The following is a 15,826-nucleotide window of genomic DNA, read 5'->3' as shown; positions in this document are numbered from 1 at the left end:
TAATCATAAGGCTGCGCGCGTCCCCGGCTGGTTTGCGTTATGGTAATAGGAAGGTTTGGGCTGGCAACGCGCGAAGGGTCTCTCTCGCTCACTTTCGCCCTCTCTCTTCTCTCTCTCCCCCCCCCCCAAGATAAAACAAAAAGTGCATCTGATTTTGTTAACCCTCACCTGTCAAACGCAATTATTCTTTTGACAGACTTCCGATTAAAGAGAATGGCAAGGCCAAGATTTAAAGGGAGAAAAGGGAGGGCAGAAAGCCTTAAGACAAAATAGATTAAAACAGATGTGTGTGTTTAAAAAAAAAACACCTATGGGTTTAAGCCGAGAGTTACCTAGATGGGCGGCTGACTCCTCTGAGCCCGAGTAAGTAGGAATATACACTACATTTTCCGCACCAGGACAAGATTATAGATTTGGTTCTAGCCTGGGCCGTTTTATGTTGCTTCCTCTTTGGAACTCATAGATTATAACATGAAAGAAACGGCATTTTGGGGGAATAAATACATTCAAGATCCAAATGATAGCCCTGGTTCATACAAGGAAGCCTGGCGCTTTGATCTGGGTGACCCTGCCTTTATTGACAGTTGCTGCCTAAACAAACCAGCGAACAAACAAACAAATAAAAGGACAAGTTAGAGGCAGAAAAGGAGGGGAAAGAAGGACTTCCGAGCGGAATGTAAAATGGCAATATATGAAATGGTCATCGCGGCTGTGACGGTATCACTGGATCCCGTCCGAGACTTCTCCGGAAGAAGGGCAGTAGGATTCTAAAAACAGGGGTTCTCCTAGGGGAAGAACAGGGTGGCAGATCGGAGGACACCATGCCAACAAACTGACAATTTTTTTGGGGGGGTACTGCTCCAGTGGTGCCCTTAGAAGTTTCCCACCTCATAAAAAAGAAAGGTTTGTTTCCAGGTTCAGGAAATAGCTCCATTGTTTGGACCTTGTAAAGGAAACACTATAAAGGTTTTATGGACCAATTGAGGGTCCCCCATCCCACCCCGGGGTTGTTTCTCCAGTAAATAGTTCTGAAGACAGGACAGGCCCTGTGCGCCTGAGAGAGACCAAGAGAGAGAGCAAGAAGGAGGGGGAGAGGTTGGTGTATACAGTGAATGCATGTAAGTACATTGCTGAACAGGAACACGCATGGACCGAAAATACAGGCGCAGCATACACCAAAAATACAGGCGCAGCCTCCGTCTGAACGTACACTGGCCTGTTCCCCAAGTTAAGTCAAACTGTTATGTGCATGGCTATTTAAATATGTAAGTTGATAAAAGTTATGTTTAAAAAAACCCTCAAAAATCTTTGGGACCTGAATTTCAAGAGACAGGAGAAAGATAAGCCGGCTTTCGAGAGCAGAGGTTGTACTTTCTTCTCCTTATAAAACATCTAGAACAGAGAAAGTTTCCCCAAGTGCCCTCCCGATAAAGCCACCCCCCAGTCAGTCTGACCTGCCCTACTGACCAGCCAGCTAATCCAGTCTGTGACCATTCCTGTGGTGGAACAAGTACTTCCACAAAGTCAGCTCAACTCCATGGAAAGTGGCCTGGAGGTGCCATCTATAAGTGACACATATAAAACATGGGGGGAAAGCCTTGTTTCTCTCTCTAAGGCCTGGGGGACGGGAAAAAGGGGGAAGGAAGAGAAGGAAACGTACCCAGTCCTTTGAAGGTCTGCCGAGGAACTCAAAGCTACCGAGATACACCCGCTAGGTTGCCCCAAGAACTGGTCAACATTTCGAGAGAGGCCCAGCCGAGGAAAGAGAAGAGCTAGTTTGTGAAGACAGTAGAGACAGACAAAATGGAATATACACAACTCAAAGTATTTCTCTTGCCCGCACCAACAAGATTTGCCCCACTCTGAGTAGATACGAGCCTAGGTCCGCGGCAATCCTGTGCACATTTGTTCCAAAATAAAAGCTGACTCACATCCAACTCGAGTTTGAGAACTGGTTGATTTGAAGAGACTTACTCCGGAAACCCAGGGACAGGGACCGGTAGAAGAGAGCATTTTGGCTTTTAATAATGGTTCATTTCCCCATTGGACTCCATGGGATTTCTCAGAGGTTCCCTACCGGTGGATCGTGTCTCAAGATTTTGCTTGTCCGTTTTTAGCTTGGCAAAGGGAATGGATTCATATCAGGAGGATCCCCCCCAACGCAACCTGCTCCGTACCTGAGATATTTTAAAAACAAACCAACGGGGGAGAGGGGGGGGGTCGGACGAGAACCACTCAAGAAAAAGGCACTTTTGAAAGAGTTCTCCTGACAACCACGACAAACCTGGCCTTCGTTGGTTGAAGTATTATTTAACGTTTATTCAATATGACAAAATATATATGTTCCATGATTTTTTTTCCACATATGAAATTACAACCAATAAATATATGGAATACAACATAGCAGAGAGGAATGGGGGAGTGGCTAGGATGGTCTACAGGTAAACAAAAGGTGTACATTTGTATGAAGGTTCAGCATAATTTGAGTTGGGTCCCCCCCCACAAGGCTACATTAATTACGCGACAAATAAATACACAGGAATATTTAAGTCCAGCGACTCCGCGTTCTTCTCCCCCCCCTCCCCCACTACCCCACAGTGCTTTAATATTTTTGCACAGATCTCTCCCAGGGGGAGACTCTAAAGCAGATTTGATCTTTGTCCATTCACTTTTCTTTCATATGGAAATAATACAAAAATAAGTCAGCGAGGAGAGGATCATAAAATTGAAACACACACACAAACATTCAGCTCCCCCCCCCCTCAAGAACACGTCTCTTAGCAAGTATATTCCCCTCCCCCTCCCCAAACAACGTTTCAGATTAAGTGCATTCAGGGATCCACTTTCGTGGTTAACTCCAATCTGCCTCGAAAGTTTTTTTAAAAAGTGGAAGGGGGTTTTCTCCCATGAGGAGCATGCCACTCGGCCCCAGACGTGTTTACTCGGAAGTAAGTCTCCATGGAGCCCAGCGGGACCCTCCGGCACGTCTTGTGTAGAAAAGCCTGTGAGGTATCTCCGAGGGGGTAACTTCCGAGTTCTGGTCCTGGGGAACCGAGTTGGAGGACTTTCTCAAAGTCCTGAAGATATTCCCCCCCTCCCCACTTTTGAAACTCATCACTTGGCCTTCGGAACCCTTCCCTACCCTTATGAGAAAGCGGTACTCCTGGGGGAAGGCTGGTCAAATGTCCCCCAAGTCAACCCGGAGATGGGTTGTGATTATTTGATCTAGCCCGGGTTCCCACCCACCCCCCTTCGGCGGGTTAGACAGCGCGGCTTGCCAGAACTCCTCCAAAGGCGTTTAATTGTGGGTTCTACTGGAAGCTAAAGGGGGGAGGGGGGCTTTATTTTGCATACTGATAAGAAACCGTCTTTGTTTGATACATTTGCCAGGGTCAGAAGCCCAGGCCAGCCCCCAGGCCCCCCACCCCGCCTTTGCCCACTCTCCCTTCCAAAAGGGGGGGGGGAGTTTACCAAGGTAGGTTGCCCCTTCTGCTCCACACGAAGGGACTCCCCTCCCCCCACCGCTGCCGCCACCCCCACCTCCCCCCCTGCCCCATCCCAGGCTTCTACCTAGAGGGCTTCTTTGCTTTTCATTTTGGAATCTTTCTTCCATTTCATCCGCCGGTTTTGAAACCATATTTTGATCTGCCTTTCATTCAAACACAGGTTGTTGGCGATTTCTATGCGCCTCCGGCGGGTGAGATATCTGTTAAAATGAAATTCTTTTTCTAGTTCCAGAGTTTGGTAGCGGGTGTAGCTGGTTCTGGAGCGTTTGCCGTCTGCTTCTGGAAAAATGAGAGACACCGGATATGTGTATATACATTTAAAGCACAAAACAAACCAACCGTGAAGTTATTTGTGTGTTAATTTCCCCTCCGGGCGGAGCGAAGGGCAGGGAAGCCTAAAAGAATGAGGGAGATTCTTTGGTTTGTCGTAGTTTTTTTAATGTTTACTGGTAAATCCCGGGGAAGAGGGCGTATTTCCCAGTACCTTCTTCCTAAAGTTTGGAGTTCAACCTAAGGTTAGCCCTCCCCCCCCCCAAGAAATTATTTTTACTCAGATCAGGAGAGAAGTCCCTCGGAGAAAAGGAAATTACAACCTAGCCATCTCTGTCCCGGACTACGAAAAGTCACGGCTTACAGAGTCAAAACGTGGCTAGGTTTTTTGAAACCGGTACAGTCCCCCCCTTCAAGAATGCTCAGCCTTTCCAAGTTATTTCCCACCCTTTAAAAAAAAAAAAACCTTTCCTTCTTCCTTTCCCCACCCCCCCAAACGGAATATTGCCTTTATACCCGTTTTGTTTCTATGATCCAATTATGCCGTCATAAATTTGGGCGTATATAGCCTCTAAGCCTTTTAGAGGACAGTTTTACGAGCAATTGATGCCTTAGTCGTAAAATTTACGACCCCAGGTTTTTTTTCCCCCCTTATTATTTGCCCCGTATGGCCTATAAAACCCAGGCAAATCCTGCGGAACAAAACCGAGAAGCGAAAGTTTACCGTGGCTCATGTGCAGTTTGGTCATCCACGGGTAAATTTGTGGAGGCTGCTGGTGCGGCGGCGGCGGCGGCGGCGGGTGCGGCGGCTGCCTGGACTGTCCGCTATGCTGGGCGGTCTGCCCCGGTTCGCTCTTGATTTCCCCATTGCTCTTAGATCTATCTTCCATCGGCGTGGAGGTGGTGGTGGAGGAGGAGGAGGAGGAGGTGGTGGTGGTGGTGGTGGTGGTGTTACCAGTTTTCTGACTGTAAATTCCTGGGTTTAGAGGAGCTTGGTCGTCTCTGCCTAAAGTGTGCCCTGAAGATCCCATGACCGTACAGGAAGGCCGGTCGGGGTTAGTTCTGGGACTTGAAGACATGTCCACACCGCTCAGAGAGTTGGAAGCCCCAGATGAGGGGAATGTAATGCTCAGATCCAGCCCACTGTAGCAATACCTGGATGGCTGAACCTCAGACACTGATCCATAATTCCCATAACTTTGCATGGCATAAGCTGGAACATTTGGATTTTGCTTATAGAACGAATTGGCTACGTAGGAACTCATGTCAGGAATTATATTTCCCCCCCAATCTCTCTCTCTCTCTCTCTCTCTCTCTCTCTCTCTCTCTCTCTCTCTCTCTCTCTCTCTCTCACTCACTTTCTCCCTCTCTCTTTCTCTCACACCCCTTTGATTAGGCTTGATTTGTGGCCCTTTTGAAGTTCAGGGTTTTTTGTTCTCTAAAGTGCAGAATTTATAGGTGGGGATTCTTCTTTTCTTTATTCTATGTGCGCTGCCCAAATATGGGATGTTTAAATAGAATCACGTGACGGTGTTGGCCAGTCATAAATTTGGCTTGATGACCCCAGGAGGTTATTGATGGAAGCCCGTGAAACGTATGTGATATGTTGGCATAGCGAAACCAAAAAAAAAAAAAAAAAGGCAGGCCCCACACTCAAAACACCGAGACAATGAGACTATAGCGTCACCTGGTGCCGGGTCTGGGGTATGACGTTTCATAAAATACTACCCCTCGGTTTGAGCCTCCAAGGCTTAAGGATGTGAAAGAACTCGATCCGCACAAGCGCCCTGAAGCTTTCCTTAGGATAGAAAGCGAGAGCTCCGGTCCCGTCCTCGGCGCTTCGCGGGGAGTTTTTCTCCCCTTGAAGTAGATAATGTGAAATATGGCCGTGAACAAAAACGCGTGTAATCACATTTCCACATGTGTGTAGCCCAGATATGAGAAGCACGATTATGTTGCGTCCATGTGTTGGGGGTGTGTGGAACGTGTGCCCACCTCAACTCCAAATGGGCACCGTGATTTCGCGCAGACGTCACTCAGCCAAGAGAGCTGGGTTCGAATCCTCTTGGGTGGAGAGGGAGAGTCCGTATGGACGTAGACATGGGCTGCAGCACGGGCAATGCTCGCCGTCGGCTTCACGTGTGTCCAGATCGTGTGGCTGGTGGGCATGCATGTGCAGCGCTCGCTTTACATGCGTGCGTGCATATTTGATCAACCCTACGCAGCAGATGGAAGTCCGGGCTAGATTAATCTTCCGATCTGGCTGTGAAGGGTCTGGTGAGCCGTGTTGATATCTGTGTGGCTGCGTGTGCGTGTGGGTGGGTATCCAATGGCGGTGGTGAATCAAAACGGCCGAACATAAATCAACTTTTGTGCTGTGGGTGAATCAAATAAACACACACCTTGTCTCTCGTGTATGTGCTCTGTATGTAGGCACGTGAGAAGCCTGTTTATAAAGCTCCCCCCCTTTTTTGGGGGGGGATAACACAGATATAGGTATGGGTTCATATTTCCCTTGCTCCCTTCAAACGCCAGAGTGGCTTTACTGGGCGAGTCTAGAGGAATAAAATCCCTTCCTTCTGGGCGTTTAGGAAAAGGCTCGAGCAGGATTTCTTTCCCTTTAACTGTAGGGCTTTAAACCTTGGAGGGACCGAGGGATCCCCTTACTTCTGCTCCGGTTTGTAGATAGGGTTCGAGTAGGGTTTGTATGTGCCTGGGATTTTAACCCTCGCTCCAATCTGACCTCTTAAAGCTCTTGCACACTTTTAGAGGCCTTTCTATAATCTTTTTTCCCCCACTCTTTTTTTTTTGTTTTGTTTTTTGGCCAGGCCTGTCGTCAAAATGTTTAATATGGAGGACAGGGATGTGTGTTTTTGTGCCTGTATAGAGAAAAAGGAATATTTACTTTACACATTGGAGCCTAATTTTAAAATGTAGTTCTCTCCCAGGCCGGAAAGAAGAAAGAAACAGGGACTTTCTCTCCCTCCCCCACCCTCGGACAGACCCACAAATACACACGCACAGAATACAACATGTCTAGTGGTCCATACACACCCCAAGACAAACAGGAAGGGCTTGGGAGAGACAGAGTCGAGGAATCAACAAACTGCGTGGATTCTCCCTGGTCTTTTGTTTAATTTGGTGGAAGCCTCGGTGGTGTCATGCAACATCTCAAGAAGTAGCCCGGGTTCCCAAGCCAGTGGGTGATGCTCAGATCCCAAGATTTCGCTTTCAAATGGGTTGTCTGTTTATAAGGTGCCCGTGAGCTAAACAGAAGGCGCGGGACAATTCCTGACCCAGCGCCACAATGCAGCTTGAATGGGTACAATTGCACAAGAGGGTATTAATTGCCAAGTGAACTTTTTTTTTAAAGCATCTACCCCCACACACAAGGGAAAAAAGATTTCTTCCCCCCAGCCCTGTTTGTGACTCCAAAATACGGCTCAAAAGTCTGCCAGCTTCCTATTTTAGACCCCAGGATAATGTGGGGAAGACTAGGGGAGTTGGAGAAAACTGTTTTTGTTGTTATTGCTATAATACAATGTAAAAGAAACGTTTGACCTCGGCGATCATGAAGGGAGACCTTCCGCCGAGGCTGTTTGAACCCAGAACGCCAGAAGGAATGAAAACAGGTTTCTCAAGGCAATTTTCAGAGCACAGTAAGGGCATAGTAAGGGTCTCTCCGCCTTTTGGCGTGTTTACGCACCCACTAGACACAGGCACACACAAACACGAACAGAGAGGAGAGGCGCAGAGAAGGATCCTAAGCTCCGCTGAACTCACTGGAATTTACTTCTGAGTAAACAGGGCCAAGCTGGTAGGGGAAAGGCGACGAAGGATCCAGGCGTCTGGCAGAGAGGGCAGGTTCTCGCGCCCCGCGCTTCCAACTGGGAGTAGAGGGGGGGGGGTTTCCCCCATAAAATTTCAAAAGCCACCCAGTCCATTTTAAAAATAATATCCAGTTTTTATTAAATACTCAACCATAGTCCTCTGGACGTGACCTTTATACATGATGTTAGAGAGCGTTAACACAAGAATGAAATCAATTAATTATTATTCTTATCGTCTCCCTACTTGCTCTAACGCCTTTCACTTGATACGGTTTGAACGTTACAGTGCTAAACAGAAATATAAATACAAGAGACCACAAAGACAGCTAAAAATATCCACACAGAAACGGTCACAGCTTGGTAGTTTATGCATCATGAGCCCAGGTAGTGTTTAAATACAATTAGTTTACTCTGGAAAGGAACAACAACAAAAAAAAATTTGCTATATTTAGGTAGACATCGCTTAAGAGGCTTGGAAGGGGGGAAAGTTAATGAAGGAAAGTCTCTTTTCTCTCTCTCTCTCTCTCTCTCTCTCTCTCTCTCTCTCTCTCTCTCTCTCTTTCTCTCTCTCTCTCTCTCTCTCAGGGCTAGGAGATTCAATGGTGCCCACCACCCCAAGGATAACCATTGTTTTGGGGAGCAAAACTGCATAGAGTTCATACTGGCAGGGTTGGTTTCCAGTGCGGCCAAGAAGCGACCCTAAAGGGCGCCCTGCCTCTTTGTAAGCTCGGCTTCTGCCTTAGAAGGAGGAATGGAGGGCTGGTGGGGTAGGCGCGGGGTGGGGAGAGGGGGGGGGCTGGGTTGGAGGGTTGTTGCATTCAATACAGTCCGTATGCAAAGGTAGATAAATAGGCTGGGGGGGTCAGGCGAAGAGGTGGGTGGGGCTGGAGGGTAGAGGGCTCGGTGGATTTTCCGGGCAAGAAGGCGACGAGGGTTTGGGACCTGGCGTACGAAGTAGGGGGCATCAGGGCTAGGGCTGGGGGGCGGGCGGGGGGAGGGGAGAGGGCAAGGGAGCTTTCCTGGCTCCCCACATTCGTCTCTCGCTCTCCCGGCGTCGCCCAAAGCCTTCGGCGGAATGGCACGGAAGGAGACCGACCCCGTGGGGCTCGGGGTGGCGGAGGAAAGGGGGACCGTGTGTGCGTTTGGAGGGGCGGGGAAGGGGAGCGAAGGCTGGCCGCGCCGTCCACGGCTCATTCCTTTGGCTTCTCTTCCTCTGTTTCTTCTCGCTTCTCCTCCTTGGCCCCCAAGCTATCCGCGGCCGCTCCAGCGCCGCCTCCCCCCGCCAGGGTGGAACTCAAGTTGCTCTCTTTTTTCCACTTCATCCTCCGGTTTTGGAACCAGATCTTGATCTGGCGCTCCGTTAGGCACAGCGCGTTGGCGATCTCGATCCGCCTCCGCCGCGTCAAGTAGCGGTTGAAATGGAATTCCTTCTCCAGCTCCAGGGTCTGGTAGCGGGAGTAGATCTGACGCCCCCTCCTCCGATCCGCTCCATAGCCGACCCCTACGGATTCGGAAACCAAACAGACTAAAAACCATGAGCGACGGATAGACGTCTCTTCCCCAAAATCATCACCCACAGTAAATACATAAAAACAAGGGGAAGGCGGGGGGGGGGGGATGGAAGTATCTCGTCTAGCCCCAAACCCCATCCCTCAATGCTCTGTCTTCATTGTCATCTACCGACACTCCCCCCCCAACCCAAAATCTAATTCTGTTCCTTAGCCCTGCTGCCCATTAAAAGCCGGCAGCCCAGGGAGAGAGGGAGGGGAGGGGGCTGGCGTTTAATTGAAAGCCTCTTCCCCATCTTATTTGCAAAGATTCAGGATGTCTTGGCTTTAATTATTTCTTCCAAACTTTGAAAAAAAATCCAATTAGATCTTTACTCCAACGTGGCTTTAATTACTAAGAAGAGACACTCCTTCTCATCCAGGAGGAAGAGAAGTGACTCCATAAATCCCCATTTTCCCAAACCTGTTATTGGACATTTTGCATTTTTTCCCTCCCCCTTCATAAAAATGCCCTTGCTCACCTATCAGGGATATATACATGGGGTATGTGTGTATATATATACATAGATATGGGACACAACATACAGACTTACACTGGACCATATATATTTATATATATATATATATATATACACACACACACAGAAAGAAACATCTCAAGACTGTCCTTCAATTCCACACACCCCTGTCCTAAGAAAAAAATATATATATATCAAAGCCGAATGCACTTTATTATAGATATTTTACACTCTCAAAGTCTTTTAATTAGAAAGAGCATAACAAGCCATATTTGCTTGCAACAACTTAACAAATAAAAGGCCTGTAGCGGCAACTGTGAGGAAGCTATATTATTGTTTTTATGGGGCCATAAAAAGTAGCTGAGGCTGTTCTGCTAGGGAGACGGTCGTAAAGATGGTTCAGTTTATTTAATTTATCTCTGCAAGCTGTAAAACTTACCACTGTGGGAGTTCATGCGCTGCATCCACGGGTATATCTGAATGCTAGTTTTCTGTTCCTGGGATGCGCTCCTGTTTTGATCCCCTGTAAAATCCTGTGCAATGGAAGTTTGTGTATTGTGTCCCATAGAATTTTGCCTGCAGCTAGAAAGCATGTCTTTTTCTTGATAAAAGGCATTAGATCCGTAATCATAGGGTCCTCGACTGGAGCTAAAGACAACGTTATCTTGCGGTGAATAGAAAGGAGATGAATAGATCCTGTTTTGAGCCACGGCGGCTCCATAAGTTGAAAAATGCCTTACAGGGTCATAGGCAGTGGAATTGAGAGCCACGTTGGGTAGCACTTCTTGACCACTGGTGAGGTGGCAGGACAACGACGGGTTTGTGAAATAGGAATTCATATCTTCCCCCCTATACCTGGCTGTATGATTTCTTTAATATTTATTTCTGTCTCCAGTTTGTAGTCTGAACTAGATTGTTATAGGGACGGCTCCACTCCAGGACAGACAAAATGACAAAGTCAGCTGACCCGTTGTCAGCCAATAGGAAGCTAGATGTCAAGACACGGAAAAATTGCTTTTGCTTGTGTTGATTCCCCAGTTGAAACTAAGTATGCATTGAAAGTAAGTCTCGAAATTCTAAATATAAGATGGTTTAGAAGAAGAGGGGGGGAAGGAAGAGTAAGTATGGTTCGAGGGGGAGAGGGGGGAGGAGGGAGGGGCACACTTAAGAAAGAAAGGGAGAAAGAAAGAGACTTTCTTTTTTTTTAATATATATCACCATTCAAGTATACTTTTACTTTTTAAAAATTAAATGATTGTAGCGATCAGGCTATTTGGTTTCTCCCACCTCCCAGGGCTTGCTTAATATCTAGCTACCCAAATAGCCCAGAAATTATAGCCATAAATCTCAAGTGTGCATAAAATATTAAACCATAAATTCTCTTTCCCTCCACTAATTTACTGTTGGTCAATAAATGCGGAATCAAGTGCTTGTGTTCCTTCCAGGACCATCTTGAAAGGAGGGAATGGGAACAGGATGACAACTGGCCAAAGGCTGTGCTTGTGTGTGTGTTTTAGGCATTTCTGGACTTCACGATTTTAAGAACTTTGTAGCCTTCTTCCCTCCCTCGCGCCCCCCTCTCTCTTCTACCCAGCCACAACATTCTGAGATCACCTGAAATCTTCTCTTTTAACATATTCTGACTGTTTTGTTTTAAATCTCCTAGTAATTTTTTCCCCCCAGAGAGTTTGGAAATTTCTGGTTGAATGTTTATGTCCAACATGATCAGCCCTGAAAGCTCATGTTATCCATTTGCAATGGAGGGTGTTCGAAAGAGCAAGTCGTGTTTACTTTTGCCCCCCCTCAAAACAAAACCCTAAAAACGACCCCCACACACACACCACCCACCCACTATTTATGGCTCCAGATCACTGTCGCTGATGTTTCGTTAGATTAAAGGGGGGATTATATTCTCCTCCTGCATGGATTTGCGCCGACGCACTAATTGAAACGAAGACAGCAAATCTAATTTTAATTTCAATCCAGCACCATAAATTGTCCCTTCCATGTAAAATATACCTGCTGATCTGTAAATACAAGACAGGCTCCTTCAGCATTTCCCTGCCTGGCTACTGAAAAATTCAATTAGGGCAAGGAAACCTTGGCCTTATTTCCCAGGTACTTGGGCGAGGACTTTTGTTTTGTGTTGTGCTTTTAAAGATAGGGATTTGTGTATATGAAATGCCATCTGACGAAGACCCGGCAGAATGAAGAGCATTTCTCAATGGGTTTGGCTCGTGATGAATCAATGCTTTTCGGATTCCTCTGCTGGGGGGTGGGTGGGGAGCACAGCAGATTTGAGTTGTGAATGAAGGGGGAACACATCTCCTCTTCGCCCCCACCCCCATGCCCTGCTTTAACAGAAACCCGGATGCCAAAGGATTTTATTATCTTTTTCCTCTGTGCAACAAAGCAATCAATGGTAGTCATAAAACCATAAACGAGACTACAGCTGACAAAAAAAGGGGTCTCGAGGACTCATCTTGTACAACATTAAGCATTGCTGGAGTGTTAGTGTGTGGGGGGGAGATAAAGTTTCCCTCTCTATCCCCCTTTATTATTTTTTTTAATGAGAGAACATGAAAAGACTGCAAGGAAGTATGGCGCTTGTTATGGAGCTAAAATGCTCTCCCACTGGAGGGGGGGGATGTCTGCTCTCCTGGAGCAGCTGTCATTCAAACTTGTGCCCATTGAAGGCTGGAATATGGGGAGCCCAGTTCCTAGGATGTAGATTTGGGGAGATTCTGTCGGATTTTGTTTTCGTTTCTTCCCCTTGCTCAGCTCTTCATGGCGTTATTGACAGATAAACTATGCTCTCTCTCTCTCTCTCTCTCTCTCTCTCTCTCTCTCTCTCTCTCTTTCACACACACGCACACCCCTGCTTTCCTAGGAGGGGGGAAGGCACCATAAGGTGACCCCCCACCCCTTAGCCAGTCAGAGAGATATACATAACAATGAGTTCAGTATGCCTTTACATATAGGCATGTGTACACGCAGACGGTAGGTCAGGAGACAGGCAGACAGACAGACAAACAAACACAGGGCATCGAGAAGACAATGGTACTCATTTCAATTCGAATTGCTCTGAAAACCAATGGCATGCCCTGGGAGGCTAGGGAGGATTCTGGCGCACAGTCCACCCGAATTGGGAGCCCCACGGACACTTCCCAGCCCCCGGAACAAATGTTCGAGAATCCCCTTTTCCTATCTGCCTGTGTGCTTGTTTTTATTCAGACTAGACAGCGACTAACAGCAACAACAACAACAACAACAAGACCCTGCAGTGTAAATTAACAATGTATTAATTAACAGCCAACCCGGCCTTTGTGCGGTGTGTGTGGGGGGGGGGGGGGAGTTCTCTAGTTTGTTATAGTTTAAACAAAAAAAAAAAAAAAAAAACACCGCTGTCCCAGTCTCCGGCCTTCAGAGTTTTGGTCCAAGGGTCTGGAATCTTTGGCCCGGGTCCTGTTTTGGAGCGACCTGTGTAACTACCAAGGGAGTGGAGGAAGGGAAGTCTTTTATGACTTTGTCGAAACAGAAGAGAAGATGTAAAAGTCTGGTGGGGATGACAGGGAAGAGACACAGCTGGCGTAAAGTCACCCCAGCATAGGAATGCTCTGCTCTTTAAATTTGGCTGGGTGGGAAAGGAGGGGCAGGAGGAGACGTGGCCCCAAACAAGGTCTTTGCATTCTTCCACCCAGGGCTGTTGGCGAAAGGATATTTCCTGGGATTGGGATACTCTGCAATATATACATCTACTGTTAAGGTTGTGAGGCTATCAGGGCGAGGTGCTCTTCGCCTGTCTACCTCGGGGTGAGGGGTGGGGGAACGTGCAGGGGAATGTGTAGGTCTCTTTCTGGTTAAATTGGTCTGCAAACAATTATGTAAACTCATCAGCAGAAGCAAGAACAGATGTTTTATTAAAACTGCTACACAGCAGTGAAAATATGCCCGAGTCCTCCAGTAGATCTTTAATAGCAGTTGGGTCTTCCCCCCCCCCCACGCTGCCCCCTGCAGTTAAAAAGCCCACAGAAAGCTGCAATAACATCCCCAGACTCATAAGCTGCTTTCCCTTTTTGTTTTTTACCCCGGATTTTACCCCACACTGATGTTAAGGGGGGGGGATGCCTCCTTAGAATTCTCTCTCTCTCTCTCGCTGCCTCTCTCTCTCTCTCTCTCCTGTAATTAGCAAATTGATGAACTGGTTTCAAGAAAGGCTTCAAAATGCACACGCAACACATGTGTTTTCTATCCCACTAATTGCTAAAAGGAAGTCCGAGCAATTCTTGTGTATCCCCCCCCCCCTCCCCTCAACAGCCTGGCAGCTCCCTTCCGGAAGACGGTGACCGATTTTGATTTTGTTATGAAAATCGAGACTGCAGACTTGTTTGTTTGCTTGCCTGCCTGTTTGTTTGTTTGTTTCCAAAGAGAGGGGTTTGGGGGGCCAGGTGGGGTTGGCGATCAGCTGAGGGAGTCTGAACCCAAGTGGACCCCCACCCACCCACCCAAAACACACAGACACACAGACGATGCTCCCCCAATTTCATGCCCAGTCTGTTGCCTGGGTGTAGAAAACTGCTTGTCCATCAATGCAGGTTGTGTGTCTGGCTGGGTTTAAATCTGCACCTCAGATTGCCCGGGGTCCACTGTTCATGCGTTGGGTCAAGCTCGCCCTGTGGTTGGGAAGAGTTTCGCGTGGATAGATTGCAAAGAACTTCCTGCACGCCCACGCAGCCCCTGTCTGCCCTATGTGCCCAGGTTTACCCGATGAATTTCAGCCTGTCCGGTTATGCACCTATGGGCATACCGCATGCACAAGGAAAAGGCGAAGTGGCGTGTGGACGCGTTAACCCGTAGGCGTGCGTGAGAGTCAAAGGAAAGCCATAGGTTTCCCAAGCGAGCGAGAAAGCTATTCACTTCTTCCTTTAAAAAATTTAAAAAGTATTTATCTATGAAAACACGAGGGGAAAAAAAGAGGGTCTAACCGAGGCAGCCGGATCACAAATTAAGTCTGGGATGAGGTCACCCCCGCAACAGGACGCGAAACCTCGGATGTGACTCTTCCCGAAGTGTCCTGCGTAAATACACGTGGTGCCTTCCACGGCAGCGCGTACCTCGTTTGAGCTGATCTCACCTTAGATATGTTATCTCGGCCTTTTTCGACTTGACATTTATTACAGGCAGGAGCTTCTCGCCTTGTAATTATTTATTTAGAGCGTTTGCACTCGAGTTCTGCGGCTCCTACCGAACAACCTTCTTAATCAAACCTTGCTTTGGCCCGTAAATAACCGGGGGGGGGGGGGGGCGGGAGAGAAAAAAGCCAACTCAGAATGCTGGCTTAGAGGGACGCCACCGGCCCATTTCTCCTGGCGGATCTGTGTGCCTTGTTATGACCGGTCCCTTCCATTACAGTCATGATGCCTCGATTATATCCAGCATGCGGACTGCCGGTTTCACTGTTTTAGGGGGCCTTTCCCCACCCACCCCCCTTTTTCAAAAAAGCTCAGCTTCGCTGCCACAGGGATTACGAGGCTGTTGACAAAAATGCCTTCCAGATCGGGAAAGTTTAAGAAGACTAAACAAACCATTTCTGCTGACAAAAGAGAAACGCTCCGAAGTCGTGCCAAGCGATGGCTCACCCCAGTCGTGGCCCACAATTTCCCCCTCCTGTCCTGTAAACTCCGTTTCTGAGGTCCGGCCTGGAACTTTCCTCACAAGCCTGGGCTGGAAGGAGAAAGAGCCCCCAACCAGCTACAGCCGGCTGCGGGCTTCTACGGCAACGTGGAGCCCGAGTTTACTTCTCGTGGCCCTGCTGTGCTACAGGAGGGATTAAAAATAATGCTAAAAGAAGAAGAACCAGTTCTAACTCCATGTAGTTTGAGAAATCCTTTTGCCACCCTCTCCTATCCACCCTCTCCCGCAATGCCACGCGCGCCTCCCAAAAGTCCGAGGTTCCCAATTGTAACCTTGAACACTGCAGAAGATCCGAGCATTTACTCGAAAGCCAGCCCAGCAGTAACCAGCGGGCTCATTCGCCAGTAAATTTCGAAATTCGAATCTCTTTTTGTCGAGTTTGCTAAACGCCCTGCCCTAGTCATGGGGGCACCGTTGGGAAATGGAAAGGGGGGGGATTCTGGAAATGGTCAGAACACAAGTCTGCAAATGGCCAAACAATTGTGGCTGAAAGTGGCGCG

At 47.9% G+C, this 15,826-nt stretch overlaps 3 protein-coding genes across 7 annotated transcripts in view; all 3 read right to left on the bottom strand.

Annotated features, from left to right (window-relative positions):
* Positions 1–15,826, bottom strand: part of LOC143833348 (homeobox protein Hox-D3-like) — a 146,937-nt gene that overhangs the window by 123,063 nt on the left and 8,048 nt on the right. The gene's annotated exons all lie outside the window — the stretch shown is intronic.
* HOXC5 (homeobox C5) lies at positions 3,564–5,254 on the bottom strand. The gene is made up of 2 exons (XM_077329063.1): positions 4,501–5,254; positions 3,564–3,785 (listed from the first exon to the last, which is right to left on the bottom strand). Exons 1-2 carry the CDS (start codon positions 5,039–5,041, stop codon positions 3,571–3,573), a joined length of 756 nt encoding a protein of 251 aa, XP_077185178.1. The 5' UTR covers positions 5,042–5,254; the 3' UTR covers positions 3,564–3,570.
* On the bottom strand, positions 7,720–14,103 carry HOXC6 (homeobox C6). Of its 2 annotated transcripts, none has more exons than XM_077329064.1 (2): positions 10,072–14,103; positions 7,720–9,131 (listed from the first exon to the last, which is right to left on the bottom strand). In XM_077329064.1, exons 1-2 carry the CDS (start codon positions 10,469–10,471, stop codon positions 8,797–8,799), a joined length of 735 nt encoding a protein of 244 aa, XP_077185179.1. In that variant the 5' UTR covers positions 10,472–14,103; the 3' UTR covers positions 7,720–8,796. The 2 variants fall into 2 exon arrangements, with proteins under 2 accessions (XP_077185179.1, XP_077185180.1); XM_077329065.1 differs by having other exon boundaries at positions 7,720–9,107; positions 10,072–14,102.

The sequence above is a fragment of the Paroedura picta genome, chromosome 3, assembly GCF_049243985.1.
Source record: "Paroedura picta isolate Pp20150507F chromosome 3, Ppicta_v3.0, whole genome shotgun sequence".
Lineage (NCBI taxonomy): Eukaryota > Metazoa > Chordata > Lepidosauria > Squamata > Gekkonidae > Paroedura > Paroedura picta.
The sequence above is the reverse complement of the archived record's forward strand: the minus strand, read 5'-3'. Positions and strand labels throughout refer to the sequence as shown.